This window comes from Geotrypetes seraphini, chromosome 6, assembly GCF_902459505.1.
Source record: "Geotrypetes seraphini chromosome 6, aGeoSer1.1, whole genome shotgun sequence".
In the NCBI taxonomy this organism is placed as follows: domain Eukaryota; kingdom Metazoa; phylum Chordata; class Amphibia; order Gymnophiona; family Dermophiidae; genus Geotrypetes; species Geotrypetes seraphini.
Genome location: NC_047089.1, coordinates 33362548 through 33374895, shown reverse-complemented (window position 1 = coordinate 33374895; position 12348 = coordinate 33362548). Strand labels below are relative to the sequence as shown.

At 38.1% G+C, this 12348-nt stretch overlaps 1 protein-coding gene across 9 annotated transcripts in view; it reads right to left on the bottom strand.

Moving 5' to 3' along the window:
* CEP126 (centrosomal protein 126) overlaps positions 1 to 12348 on the bottom strand; it is a 109216-nt gene that overhangs the window by 73827 nt on the left and 23041 nt on the right. For 8 of the 9 annotated variants that reach the window (XR_004539977.1, XR_004539978.1, XM_033950414.1 and 5 more), the window contains one exon: positions 2780 to 2891. Coding sequence is in view for 7 of the 9 variants with exons in the window: in XM_033950414.1 (XP_033806305.1) it covers positions 2780 to 2891 (112 nt within the window). In the remaining 2 variants the exon portion in view is untranslated. The remainder of the gene's footprint in view (positions 1 to 2779; positions 2892 to 12348) is intronic. The other variant, XM_033950416.1, reaches the window with a different exon arrangement.

Here is a 12348-nt window from a genome sequence, read left to right as displayed (position 1 = left end):
CTGGGGCTGTACTATCGCCCACCTGGCACGCCGGAAGGACTCGGACACGACCTGGAAGCTGAACTGAGACAGGAGTGCAGGACTGGAAGTGTAACAGTGATGGGGGACTTCAACTACCCAGGGATAGACTGGAGTACGGGTCACTCCAACTGCACTAGGGAAACAGGATTTGTAGAAGCTGTGAGGGACTGCTTCATGGAGCAACTGGTCAGGGAACCAACGCGGGGGAGTGCTACCCTTGACCGCATCCTGAACGGATTAGGGGGGCCTGCAAGAGGGGGAGAAGTGGGAGGACCACTAGGCAACAGTGACCACAATGCGATCAGATTCACATTAGAAAGGGGGACACCCATAGTAAGGAGAACCGCAACAACTGCGCTCAACTTCAAGAAAGGGAACTATGTTGCTATGAGGGAAATGGTGGGGAGGAAGCTCAGAAACATCTTTAGGATGGAGACTGTGGAAAGCGCCTGGACCCTATTCAGGGACACCCTGCAGGAAGCACAAAAAACGTACGTCCCAAGTTTCAGGAAAGGCTGCAAGAACAAGCGATCAAAGGACCCGATTTGTATCTCAGCAGAAGTAAAGAAGGCAATAAATGACAAAAAAGCATCCTTCCGGAGATGGAAAAAGGATCCAACTGAGGAAAATCACCAGGCGCACAGAAAATGCCAAAAAGAATGCCACCGAGAGGTTAGAAAAGCAAAAGGGAAATACGAAGAGGGGCTGGCCAGGGAGGCAAAAAACTTCAAGGCATTCTTCAGTTACGTAAAGGGGAAACAACCAGCGAGAGAGGAGGTGGGGCCGCTGGACGATGGAGAAAGGAAGGGAGTGATTAAGGAGGATAAAGAGGTAGCTGAGAGGTTGAACACGTTCTTCTCGTCGGTTTTCACGAGAGAAGACACATCTAATATACCGGACTCAGAGGAGCTCATGAGTGGGGAACAGGCTGAAAAATTGGAGCATATAGAGGTCAGTAAGGAGGATGTCCTCAAACAGATAGACAGGTTAAAATGCGGCAAATCACCGGGTCCGGACGGGATCCACCCAAGGGTTCTGAAGGAACTAAGACAAGAAATAGCGGGCACAATCCAGCATGTTTGTAACCTATCTTTGAAAACTGGAGAGGTACCAGAGGACTGGAAATTGGCGAATGTCACACCTATCTTCAAGAAGGGATCGAGGGGTGACCCCGGGAACTACAGGCCGGTGAGCCTGACTTCAATTATAGGGAAGATGGTGGAAGCTATGATAAAGGACGGCATTTGTGAGCACTTTGAGAGAAATGGCCTACTGAGAACAAGCCAGCAGGGATTCTGTAAGGGAAGGTCGTGCCTAACGAACCTTCTGTACTTCTTTGAGGGAATAAGCAGTCGGGTGGACAATGGGGAACCCATCGACATCATTTACCTCGATTTTCAAAAGGCTTTCGACAAGGTACCACATGAAAGGCTGCTTAGGAAACTGTGGAATCACAGGGTGGGAGGGGATGTGCACAGATGGATCGAGCACTGGTTGTCGGGTAGACTGCAGAGGGTCGGAGTAAAGGGCCAATATTCTGACTGGCGGGGAGTCACGAGCGGTGTGCCACAGGGATCGGTGCTGGGGCCGTTGCTCTTCAACATATTTATCAATGACCTGGAAAAGGAGGCAAAGTGCGAGGTTATAAAATTTGCAGACGATACGAAACTGTGCGGCAGAGTTAGCTCCAGGGAGGAGTGTGAGGACCTGCAAAGGAACCTAGACAAGCTGGAAGACTGGGCAAACAAATGGCAAATGCGCTTTAACGTGGAAAAATGCAAGGTCATGCATATAGGGAAAAAGAACCCGTTGTTCAACTACAAATTGGGGGGGGCATTGTTGGGAGAAAGCAATCTTGAGAGAGACTTGGGTGTGCTGGTGGATGCATCACTGAAGCCATCTGCACAGTGCGCAGCGGCCTCAAAAAAAGCCAACAGGATGCTGGGCATCATAAAGAGGGGCATAACTACCAGGACGCGGGAAGTCATCATGCCACTGTATCGAGCGATGGTGCGTCCACATCTGGAATACTGCGTTCAATATTGGTCGCCGTACCTCAAGAAAGACATGGAGGTACTTGAGAGAGTCCAAAGGAGAGCAACGAAACTGGTAAGAGGGCTGGAACACTACCCATATGCTGAGAGGTTGGATAGGCTGGGGCTCTTCTCTCTGGAAAAAAGGAGGCTCAGGGGTGATATGATAGAGACCTTCAAGATCATGAGGGGCATAGAGAGGGTGGATAGGGACAGATTCTTCAGGCTGAAGGGGACAACAGGTACGAGGGGGCACTCGGATAAACTGAAGGGAGATAGGTTCAAAACGAATGCAAGGAAGTTTTTTTTCACCCAGAGGGTCGTGGACACTTGGAATGCGCTACCGGAGGAAGTGATCAGGCAGAGTACGGTACAGGGATTCAAACACAGACTGGATGGATTCCTGAGGGATAAAGGGATCATGGGATACTGAGAAAGCTAACCAGAAAATAAATGTAGAAACTCAACCAGGTCGTGCAGATGCAAGACCGGAGGGCTAGGACGTTGATGGGAAGATAGGACTCAATTAGGAAACTGAGGTGGCATGGGGGCTCCTTCTGGTGATTTAGACAGGTCGTGACCTGGGCCGCCGCGGGAGCGGACTGCTGGGCAGGATGGACCTATGGTCTGACCCGGCGGAGGCACTGCTTATGTTCTTATGTTCTAATACAGCCATTTAGCACCAGTGCTAAGTTTTCATAACTGAGCCCCTATAATTTTTTTACCTGGTGGATGAAGGCCTGTTGGTAGTACAGTAGAATGATGATATGACTGATCCCTGGATTTGTTCAAGAGCATCTTCCAGTCGAGGAGTTGGTTTTCTGTAAACTATACAGGCTACATTAGATATTTATTTATGATTACAATTTATCTAATTAATTTTGTGATTAAAGCAGATATTTAATTAATTCCGTAGTAAAGGGGGGAGCGGTCCACCTCGGGCACCTCCTCTCCGCCCCATGCACCTTCTCTCACCGCACACATGCCTTAATTACACTGTACCTCTAGCTCTTCATCGTCACAAGCAGCAACTCCAACCTGCTGCACACGCCAGCGTCAGCTCTCCCTATGATGTCACTTTCGAGACCCTCACCTAGGAAGTGATGTTAGAGGGAGAGTCAGCGTGGGCAGCAGGTTGGAGTTGTAGCTCGCACTGGTGAAGAACAGAAGTACAGTGGGGGAAGGAGTGCACTTGTGGCAGAGGTGGCGAAGGTGGAGAAGAGGGTGGAGGGGTGCCATCGCCCCAGGTTTACCCTCACCCTCCCTACGCCATTGTATTTAATTATGATTAAATTTATAAGATGAATTTTGTGTAAAATGGGATTAGGCTCTTACCTTGCTAATATCTTTTCTAGTAGATAGGTGTATCATTCTGGACAGTAGGGCATTCTCCCTATGCTTGCAAGCTCTGCAGAAGGAATCCACTCCAAGTTTTCAATTCCTTCTCTAGAGGGCTCTGTTGCCCCCCTTCAGTTTATATCAAAGCAGTCGATAGCCCTATATCGAACATATATGAAGGAGGGGTACAGGGAGACTCCGACATATATTTCTGTTCTGCTTTGAAAGAAGTATAACAAACATGTTAAACATTGTAAATCAACAATCCAAACATCGAATGAACAATCCAAACATCGAAATATACTTGGAAATGTTTGAGCTCCATACATGTTGTTAAAGCAATAGATTATTCTTCATACCCTTAAGGTTTGACCGACATCAAAATCTCAGTTTTGACTTGAACTTTCTGATTGAGACAGTAGGCAGGTAGAGTAAATAACAGACAGGGTGGGGATCCAGAATGACATACCTATCTACTAGAAAAGATATTAGCAAGGTAAGAACCTAATCATTTTTTCTAGTTCAATAGGTGTGTTATGTTGAACAGTAGGAATCGATTAAACAAGGAAAATAAAGAAATGTCCAATGTATCAATACAAAATATAAAATAATGAGGAAGTGAATTTTTTACTGGACCTCAAACACCTAAGGCACTACTCATCAACTTTCTTCATGCCCTTGCTGGGGTGGTGTTTTCATCATTGGTCTTAGCAAGGTAACATATGCAAAAAAACGTTTTTATATATATATATATATATATATATATATATATATATATAAATTGATTGCATACAGGCTCTGTATAAATTATAAAGTGCATCAAGTGCTGTAAAGGAAAGGCATTGGATCCAATGGATCCAAACCACACTCAAGGAAGGTCAATTCCCATTTGAACTAGGTGAGATTATATTCACCCCTCTATTGAAAGATCTCAAAGGCCCAATAGACACCCCCTCCAACTATAGACCCATGGCCTCAATCGCACTATATGTTAAAGTAATAGAAAGTCTAGTAGCATAATACCTCACCAACTACCTAGAAGACCACAACATACTTCACCCCTCTCAATCAGGATTCAGATCCACCTATAGTACAGAGACATTATTAGCAACACTACTAGACACAGCTAGACAGCACCTTAGTAAAGGAAGAAGAATGTTGCTAATTCAACTCGATCTCTCAGCGGCATTCGACCTGGTAGACCACACCATACTACTTCAGATACTAGACGCCATAGGGATCTCAGGAGCGGTATATAACTGGTTCCAAGGATTCCTAAAAACAAGAACATACAGAGTGAAGTCAAACGACCACAAATCGGACCCCTGGTCTAGGATCACCGTTGTCGCCCATGCTTTTCAACCTCTTCATATCCTCCTTTGGCACCACTCTAGATACCCTAAATGTAACATCTTTCAGCTATGCAGATGATATAACCATACTCCTCCCCTTCGACACCCAAGACCCCACCTCATCAGGCAACCTAAAAACAACACTGGAAGCAGTGGAAGAATGGATACTAGACCACAAACTGAAACTGAATTCGGAAAAAACAAAATTTCTACTACTTGAAAAGGACAAAACCCCATCCATAACAGAATTAGAAATAAACGTCACCAAATACCCCATACAGCCCTCTCTCAAAATCCTTGGAGTGTCAATAGATAGATGCTGCACAATGCAGATCCAAATCAACAAAACTACTCAAAAAGCATTTTTCACCATGCACAACCTACGAAAAATAAGAAAATTCTTCGAAAAAGATCACTACAGGATCACAGTCCAATCCCTTGTCCTAGGACTAGTGGACTATTGCAATATTCTCTACCTACCATGCCCCACAAATTTGATAAACCAACTACAGACCATTCAAAATACAGCCCTCAGACTGATCTATTCACTCGGAAAATTTGATCATATCACCAATGCCTATCTAGACTCACACTGGCTACCGATAAGAGCTCAAATCCAATTCAAATTTTACTGTTTATTATTCAAAGTAATAAACGGAACTGCACCCACCTACCTAAACAACCGTCTAAATCGTAACTGCACATCCAGACTAAGAAGAACCCAGATCCTATTCTCCTACCCACCACTCAAGGGAACTCAGCACAAGAATATGTACGACGGCCTCCTAGCGACGCAGGCAGCGAAGCTGGACCCCCCATTTCTAACCTGTTGACAACTACAAGTGACTTTAAATCATTCCGAAAGGAAATCAAAACACTGCTATTCAAAAAGACTATACAGCCTTCTTATCCCCCCCTTGCATCCTCCCCCCTCCATGCAAATTTCCAGCTGACCTCCTACCCCTCTACTAATATCTCCCCAATGACCCTATCAAGTAACCAACCCTAAACTACTTCTTCCTTACTAGTAATCCTCAATTCTCCTCCCTTCCTCAATTTCTCCCCTTTGCATCTACTACTTAACGTCCCCTAAACTGCAATTTCCCCTGCATCTACTGTGTATGCGTCCCCTAAATTGTAACTTCCTGGAAATGTCCAGTTGTCTTATTCTGTAATCCACTTAGAACTGCAAGGTACAGGCGGAATAGAAGTCACTAATGTAATATAATTTAATTTATCTTTATGCTGAACAGTAGAGACATAAAAAAGCAGTCCCATAAATTTAGGGTGGGACATCTGAGCCTGCTTGTAACACTGAAACCTCAAAGATGGTGTCCTCTCATGTTGCCAAGTCCACTTTTTAAAACTTGGAGAACATATGCAGTGTAGACCCTACACTGCCCTACAAATCTCCTCGAGTGAAATGCCTGAAGAAGAACATAACATAATAGCCTTACTGGATCAGACTAATGGTCCATCTAGCCCAGTATCCTGTCTTCATGGAGGCCAATCCAAGTCACACAAGTACCTGGCAAAAACCCAAATATTAGCAGCATTCCATGCCACCGATTCAGGGCAGGCAGTGGTTTCCCCCATGTCTGTCTCAACAGCAGACTATGGACTTTTCCTCCAGGAACTTGTCCAAACCTTTTTTAAAACCAGCTACATTAACTGTTCCTACCACATCCTTTGGCCTTCAAGGAGATCGGTGACTACTTGCCACAGGCAATGAGAAGACCATGTATATCCATCTTTTTTTTTTTTGGTTTTAAGTTTTTTATTGATTTTTTCACATATCAACAAGTGTTATAAATTTTCCATACATTTATCTTAACAATACACTTGATATCTCTATAATGTATTTTATATAAACCATATTTTATATTATTTTTCTTATGAATTTATATAACATATATATTGTAATGATTTTATCAATTATTATTTAATTATGAACCCTTTTCCCTCCCTTTATCACATTAATTTCTCATAAGACTATCATTCATTCATTATGATATATTTTTTATAATGTATAATAAAGAGAATAAATTCTTTACCCCTTCCCTCCCTCCCTTCTTTAACCATTATCTTATTATGGGAAAAAATTAAAATCAGTCATTGCAAAAATCTGTTAATGGTCCCCAAATCTTCTTGAACTTATCCATATATCCTTTTTGTGTTGCAAATGTACGCTCCATTTTATATATATGGCAAACTGAGTTCCACCAAAAATTATAGTTCAATCTGTCATAATTTTTCCAATTATGTGTAATTTGCTGTACTGCTACTCCAGTCAATATAAATAAAAGTTTATTGTTATTTGATGAAATTTGACTTCGAGCTCTCATTGCAGTACCAAACAAAATCGTATCATATGTCAAGGCTACCGGATTTTCTAACATCCTATTAATTTGAGGCCAAATTGATTTCCAAAATATTAATATGAATGGACGATAGAATAAAAGATGATCTAATGTCCCTGCTTCAAGATGACAATGCCAGCATCTATTAGACTTAGAGCTATCTATTCTATGTAAATGTGTAGGGGTCCATAAAGCTCTATGTAAAATAAAAAACCAAGTTTGTCTCATAGAGGCTGACAATGTGCATTTTAACCTCCAAGACCAAAGTCTTGGCCATTGAGATGCATTAATCTGATGCTTAATCTCAATGCTCCAAATATCTCTAAGACCATTTTTTTTCTTTTTATGTACGAATCCAGATATTAATTTATACCACATTGCGGCCTGGTGACCCATGGAATCTATCTGAAAACATAAGAATTCCATACTATGATAGTTATTAAGATTTTTCCATTCAGGGAACCCTACCTGAATGGCCTGCTTCAATTGCATCCATCTGAAATATTGTGATTTATTCAAACCAAATTTATTTTGCAATTGTGAAAATTCAAGCAGTTTACCTTTATTTATTACATCTTCTAAAATCCGAATTCCAGTAATCATCCAATGTTTCCAGATAATTTTAAAACCGCCAACTTTGATCTTTGGATTGAGCCATATTGTTTGAGTCGTTGATTTAGTTATTGGAATAGGAGTTAGATTACTTATATATCTTATAGTTTTCCAAGTATCAACAAATATTTTGTGATCCTTATATAACCTTGGCATTTGAATACTGATAACATGACTCAGACGTAAAGGAAACATTAATCTCCATTCTAACCAGAACCAATCTGGTATATGTTCAATGGGCTCTGGGAGGATCCAATACATACCCTGATGCATAATATAGGCTTGATGGTACCTATAAAAATTTGGAAAATTTACCCCTCCCTCCGCAATTGGTCTTTGTAAAGATACTAGAGCAATTCTGGGGGTTTTTCCAAGCCAAATAAATTTTGTTAACATCTTATCCAATTTTTTGTAAAATGACCCCTGAAAAAAAATTGGTATCATACCCATTTGGTAACAAACTACTGGTAATATCATCATTTTTACAGTTTGTATTCTCCCCCACCAAGATATGCATAAAGGATTCCATTGTTCACACATTTCTGACACTTTTTGTAATAAATTTTTTTCATTAATTTTCATAGTCTCATCCACAGTTTTTGTAATCCAAATTCCTAAGTATTTTAATCCTTCTTCTTTCCAAATAAAAGAAAATGAGTCAAATAAACTTTTTGTACAATGTACATTGAGTGGAAGCACTTCTGATTTATTCCAGTTTATTTTATAACCTGAAAATTTTCCAAATTTTTCAATTAATTCAAGCAAATTTGGAATAGTTGTTTCCGGATTTCTCAAATAAAGTAAAATATCATCCGCATATGCTGATAACTTATATTCTCTATCTGAATGCGGAATACCCTGTATCTCCCTTACCTGTTCTATAGCTAATAATAAGGGTCCTAAAACGAAATCAAAAAGCAAAGGAGATAGTGGGCATCCTTGTCTAACCCCCCTTTGTAAAATAAATCTTTCTGAAAAATTGTTATTGATATATAATCTAGCAGCAGGGGAGCTATACAATGCTTTTATTATTTGTATAAATCCGGATCCTATTCCAAACCATTCCATTGCCTGAAACATGAAGATCCATTCCACTTTATCAAAAGCTTTTTCAGCATCTAATGAAATAGAGAATGCTGGGTCATTAATGGATTTTGTCAAATATAACATGTGATGTGCCAGTCTAGTATTATGAGATGAGTGTCTTTGAGCAACGAAACCTGTCTGATGCATATCTATAATGAAAGGGAGAGCTTTAGCCAATCTTAATGCTAATGCCTTAGTTAGAATTTTTCCATCCACATTTATTAAAGAAATTGGTCTATAATTTGAAACCAAAGTGGGATCTTTATTTGGCTTAGGTAAAACTATAGTTATTGATTCAGCCATAGTACCTGTAATACAACCTTTATTTAGTTGTGTCTGATATAGTTTTAATAAATAGGGCATTATAATGTTTTGAAATGATTTATAAAACTCCACTGTATAACCATCTCCACCTGGAGCGGATCCAATCCTAAGGGATTTCAAAGCTGTATCTAATTCTTTTAAGGATATTGGTTCTTCTAAACTTCGTTTTATATGTTCAGGAATTTTTGGTCCTTTTATTAACTTTAAAAAATCTAAACCATCCTTTTCCTTTTTCGAATAAGGCTCAGAAGAATACAAATCTTTATAATATTTTAAAAATTGTTTTATAATGGGATCAATTTGAGATAAAATTTCACCATTCTCATTTTGAATAGCAATTATTTTTGTTTTTCTTTTTTCGCTTTAAGATAATTTGCTAGCATTCTTCCTGCCTTATTCGAATTTCCATAATACAAAGCTTGCTGTACAAATAAATCTTTTCTAATAATTTTTGAAGAAATTTCATTATATTTACCTTTAGCTTTTAAAAGTTCTTGTTGTGTCAAATAATCCCATTTTTCAATTAATTTTGATTCTAGAGACTTCACCACTTTTTCCAATTCTGTAAATTGTTTTTTTTCTTTTTTTATTTGCAATGCTGAATAAGAAATAATTTGTCCTCTAATATATGCTTTAAAAGCATCCCACAAAGTCTCTATTGAAATTTCTTCTGTATCATTAATTTGAAAATAATCTTTTATTTTTTCTAAAAGATTTTCACAAAAATCAGTATCTGTGAGCAGTGTATTATTTAATCTCCATATAGGTCTATTTCCATTCTGATCTATTATTTTAATTTCAATCCACACTCCGGCATGATCAGATAGTATAATTGGATCTATGACAGCCTGTGTGACTTGATGTACTAATTGATTAGAAACAAAAATGTAATCTATTCTAGAAAAAGAATTATGAACCTGTGAGCAAAACGAAAATTCCCGACCATCAAAATGAAGAATACGCCAAATATCTTTTATATCACAAGATTGTACCAAATTATCAAGGCCTAATGATTTTATAAATCTTCTCGGATTTTTATCCATCAGTGGATCCATAACAGTATTGAAATCCCCTGCTACTACTAGATTTGAAGTAGCAAGTGGAAGAATTAATTGTTGCAGAGTTTTAAAAAATTCATTCTGGTTCGAATTAGGGGCATATATATTGAAGAGCGTCATGGTGGTATTTCCCATGTCCATTTCCACATATATCCATCTTCCAAGAGGATCAGCTGCCTTAAATTTAAATGAAGCAGAACATTTTTTATTTATTAATATAGCAACACCAGCTTTTTTTCCTATTGCTGAAGAAAAGTAACATTGTTTGACCCAATCACCTTTTAGCTTTATAGATCCGTTATTTGAAAGATGGGTCTCTTGTATGCAGCATATATCAGCGTTCTGTCTTTTTAAAAATAATAATGCTTTTTTTCTTTTAATCGGGTGATTGAGACCATTAACGTTTAAAGATATTATCTTAAGACCCATTATGCATTAATATAATTTGTAATGTAACATCCCAATCTTCAATATTTTTTTAATCTTTTTTTCCCCACATATAAGATAAAATAAAGAATTACCTATTGTACACAGACCCTTGAAATTTAATACCCCCTATTTCCTCCCTCCCCACCCCATACATATACGAATACTTGGAAACGCAAAATTAGATCAGGTTTAACATCACTCCTTACAAGCTATAAAATACTTTAATATCACAAGCTCCATAGTAATAATATAAATACTACTATTAAAATTCAACAATTTATATATCTTTGTTTTCTTATTTATATGAATACTTTTATTTATTTATCCAAATTTTGTTATGTTCAGCTAAATTAAATATATATAAGATATTTTGAATTTATAAAAAGGATAAGATTATTAGAATACTTTAAGCAAACATTTTATCTTTTATAACTTCAATCATTCATCTCATTCATTATAATTTCTATTCTATGAGATACATTCATCTAAAATTAAAAGGTAAAAATTGTGAAAAAAATAAAAATAAAATTAAAATCTATCATAACCCATTCTCTTACTCATTCTTATTCCTATTTTAATAGGTCAATTGAAAACTTTAATGATTCCTATCCATAAACCTTTTTCTCTATATCCGGTAAAGAACTGTATCTTATAGAGAATGGATTCAGCTTATATCTGAATCATAAAACATATTCTTACTATGAAGTTATTATTATTTTCTTTGTAAATACAGTTTATTTCATTCTATATTTTATATCTAATATTAAATATATTTTCATTCCGTATAGTTCCGTTGGTATGAATGCCTTTTTTTTTTTTTTCCTTCAAGTTTCCTCTTCTTCCTCCGTAGACGTGATGACGTGAAAACAACCTTTTTTTTTTTTTTTTCCATTTCCGGTGTAGTTCATTGGTTGAATAGAGATTTCCTGTAAATGCATGCTTCTTCATGTTTTTGTTCAGCAGTGTCATAGCAACCATCATATCTCGGGTATTTCTGTGTCTCTGAGGGACTATATGGCAGGGAGACATTCACCTCGCAATCCTCTCAGTCTATTTGAAATCCGACTCAATCCTCCAACTCCCTGAGTCGTGCAGCAACACACAGCATGAAGTCAACATTCCGCCCCTCCCCCATGTCAGCCACTCATCCATGCTCTCACCGAACCAAGTTCCGTGCTCGTGTCATCGATCTTTCTCTTTTTTAAAAGTAAGTTGGAAGATTCTATATATTCGAATCAGTTAATTCAAACTGTTTTTTTTCAAAGTTTATTTTCAGTAACGATTTAAAATAATATGAAATATAAACACATTCATTTGGAAAAAAAAAAAATATCAATCTTGATAAACTTACTCAGCATTTTATTTAAGAAGTCATTGGTTGTTCACATTGTTCTATATATTCTGCTAATTTCTTGTAATCTGTGAAGTTTTGTGTTTTATTTCCCAAAGTTACTTTCATAATCGCTGGATATAGAAGTCCATATCTTGCTCCTAGTGCTCTTAATTGAGGTCTTAAATCCAGTAGTTGTTTTCTTTTTAAGGCAGTTTCTCTGGCAAAATCCGGTACAATGTGTATACGTGCATCTTGACATCGTAAATTTTTATTTTCTTTAGCCAGTTGACATATTTCAGCAACATGTTGGTATCTTAATAGTTTAAATATTAAAGTTCTTGGATCTTTTTGTAATGTTGTTTTTTGTCCTGGTATTCTGTGTGCTCTTTCAATTTCGAGAGG